This window comes from Rhagoletis pomonella, unplaced genomic scaffold (assembly GCF_013731165.1).
Source record: "Rhagoletis pomonella isolate Grant_MI unplaced genomic scaffold, Rhpom_1.0 Rhpom_scaffold_00142, whole genome shotgun sequence".
Classification (NCBI taxonomy): Eukaryota; Metazoa; Arthropoda; class Insecta; order Diptera; family Tephritidae; genus Rhagoletis; species Rhagoletis pomonella.
Window position 1 is genome coordinate 157,087 of NW_023458696.1, and position 2,196 is coordinate 159,282.

General features: G+C 28.5%; 1 protein-coding gene across 1 annotated transcript; it reads left to right on the forward strand.

Moving 5' to 3' along the window:
- Positions 1-142: 142 nt before the first annotated feature.
- LOC118750098 lies at positions 143-1,711 on the forward strand. Its single transcript, XM_036484835.1, has 2 exons — positions 143-557; positions 1,533-1,711. Exons 1-2 carry the CDS (start codon positions 143-145, stop codon positions 1,610-1,612), a joined length of 495 nt encoding a protein of 164 aa, XP_036340728.1. The 3' UTR covers positions 1,613-1,711.
- Positions 1,712-2,196: the final 485 nt, after the last annotated feature.

Genomic DNA, 2,196 nt, shown 5'->3' on the forward strand with positions numbered 1-2,196 from the left:
TACATCATATACATACATATGAATTTTTAGATACCGATTTGTTTATATCAATGTTGGTAGTCCAGGGCGGTGTAACGATTCCCAAATTTTTGAGTCATCAACGCTGAAGGCACAATTAGAACAGTGTTCTCACCTTCACGAAATGAGTAGAACTATTTTAGATGTTGATGTGCCGGTTTTCATAGCTTTTCGTTTCAGCAAAATATTGATGAAGCCTTATGCATTCCAAATAATGCAAAATGAAAGCGAAAAAAGTTTTAACTATTCGCTTTCGAAAGTGCGAAGGGTTGTTGAAAATGCCTTTGGTCATCTTAAGGCCCGATTCCGACGAATAGGCAAAGGTATAGACAATAAAGTCGAAAATACGAATGCTATTATCAAAGCATGCTGTGTTCTGCACAACTTCTTAAACGAAAGAAATGACAACATTAACGAAAAATGGATGTCCGCTTTGCAGGATATAGAAAGGAATCGTCAATATCCACAACAAGAAATGTCTGTCAACGATCGTCAAAATAGTGCAGAAATAATTCGAAATAGTCTAGCTACCTTTGTTTGTAAGTAGAGCTAATTTTAACTGGTATTTTTTTTTTAATAAATACTTTATTTATTAATTCAGTCTTTTGTTACAAAATAATACTTCAGTATATTAAAATAATAAAACAAAAACCCAATTCAACTCATTGTAAAAACCAAAACTTAACTACAAGTAATTGTATCAACAAAAACATAGTTTAACTACAATATGTAGCCAATAAATTACAAACGGATCTCGGATGTTAATATTACAAAGTTTATCAGTTTTTTTAAATTTGTTAATATAAATACAGCAAACTTAATAACATAGACCTTATATGTTAATCAAAGCTTCAAACTCAGTTCAAAATTCGTTAATTAACAGAATTCAAAAATATCAAAATCTCTAACTTTTTTAATCAGAATTTCTAGATAATGCTGGGAAGTTTTTTAGCTCAAATAATTTCAGTATAAAAAAGTGCACCTTTGAATGAGCTATGCATATCCAAAATCTTTTTGGAAACTCTGATAAAAAGTTTGAGACTTTGACATTTTTGAATTAATTAATGAATTTCGCACAAAGTTTTAACCTTTAATTTATATGGTCTATGTTATTGAATTAACTTTGTTTTCATTGTTAAAAAATATGGTAAACTTGAAAAATAAACATCCGAGTTTCGTTCGCAATTCACTGTCCACATATTGTGTTTACTAGAACAAAAAATTAATTCATTTATATGCAAAAGCAAGAACTCACTTCAACTATTAAAAAAGTAGTATAAATATCAATATTTATTTCTTTTGTAAAAATTCAACGATTGCCTTATTTACTTGTTTGTTATCATTAACGTATTCATCTAAAATTTGAGTTCTTATCATTTCATTTTCTAAAAATGCTTTACTGGTTTCTCTTAAATCTATATCACTTTCTCTCAAATCTTTACTACATTTTTCCATTTCCTTTTCAATTTTGTCTAGTTTTTCTAAAAATTTCTTTTGAAAATTTTTCTTTCCAGATGCACGGGCAGCTGCTGATGTCGACGGTGTTGGGGTTGCACAATCGGAAAGCGAAGTGGGAGAAACACCACATTCATAAAGATCGCCCGATGATGTCTCTATAGATAGTGCCACCATTTCACTATTATCTGTAATTTAAAAAGTACATACATATGTACATTATACTACATCACTCTTCATAAAAAAAATCGGTACTTTTTTCCCATTGAAATTATAAAATCTATTTTATTTTAAGACTTGCCCCAAAATATTTCGAAAAAATATTAGGTTTTACGTGAGCTGGACCGATTTGAGAATACCTCCAAAAAGTGTGTTTTTTGTGAATAAAAACAATATTTTTAAGTATTTTTTTGCAAAAAATCACCTCAGATAACAAAACAATTTAGCTTAAAAAATTTGCATAGAAATATTTAAAAAAAATGATCAACGGAATCATTCTTTTCTTAAACAAATCTTTGAAAAAACAGCATAAAAAATGTCATTATGATTCCCATGAAAAATTTTTTGTATATTTTTATATAAATTTTTTAAGCTTAGCATGATTTGTCATCTCAGGAGATTTTTTCAAAAAAAAACCTTTTTGAAAGTTTTTATTTATAAAAAACTCCAGTTTGGAAGGTATTTTTAAATCGGTCCAGCTCACGTAAATCTTAACATTTTGCT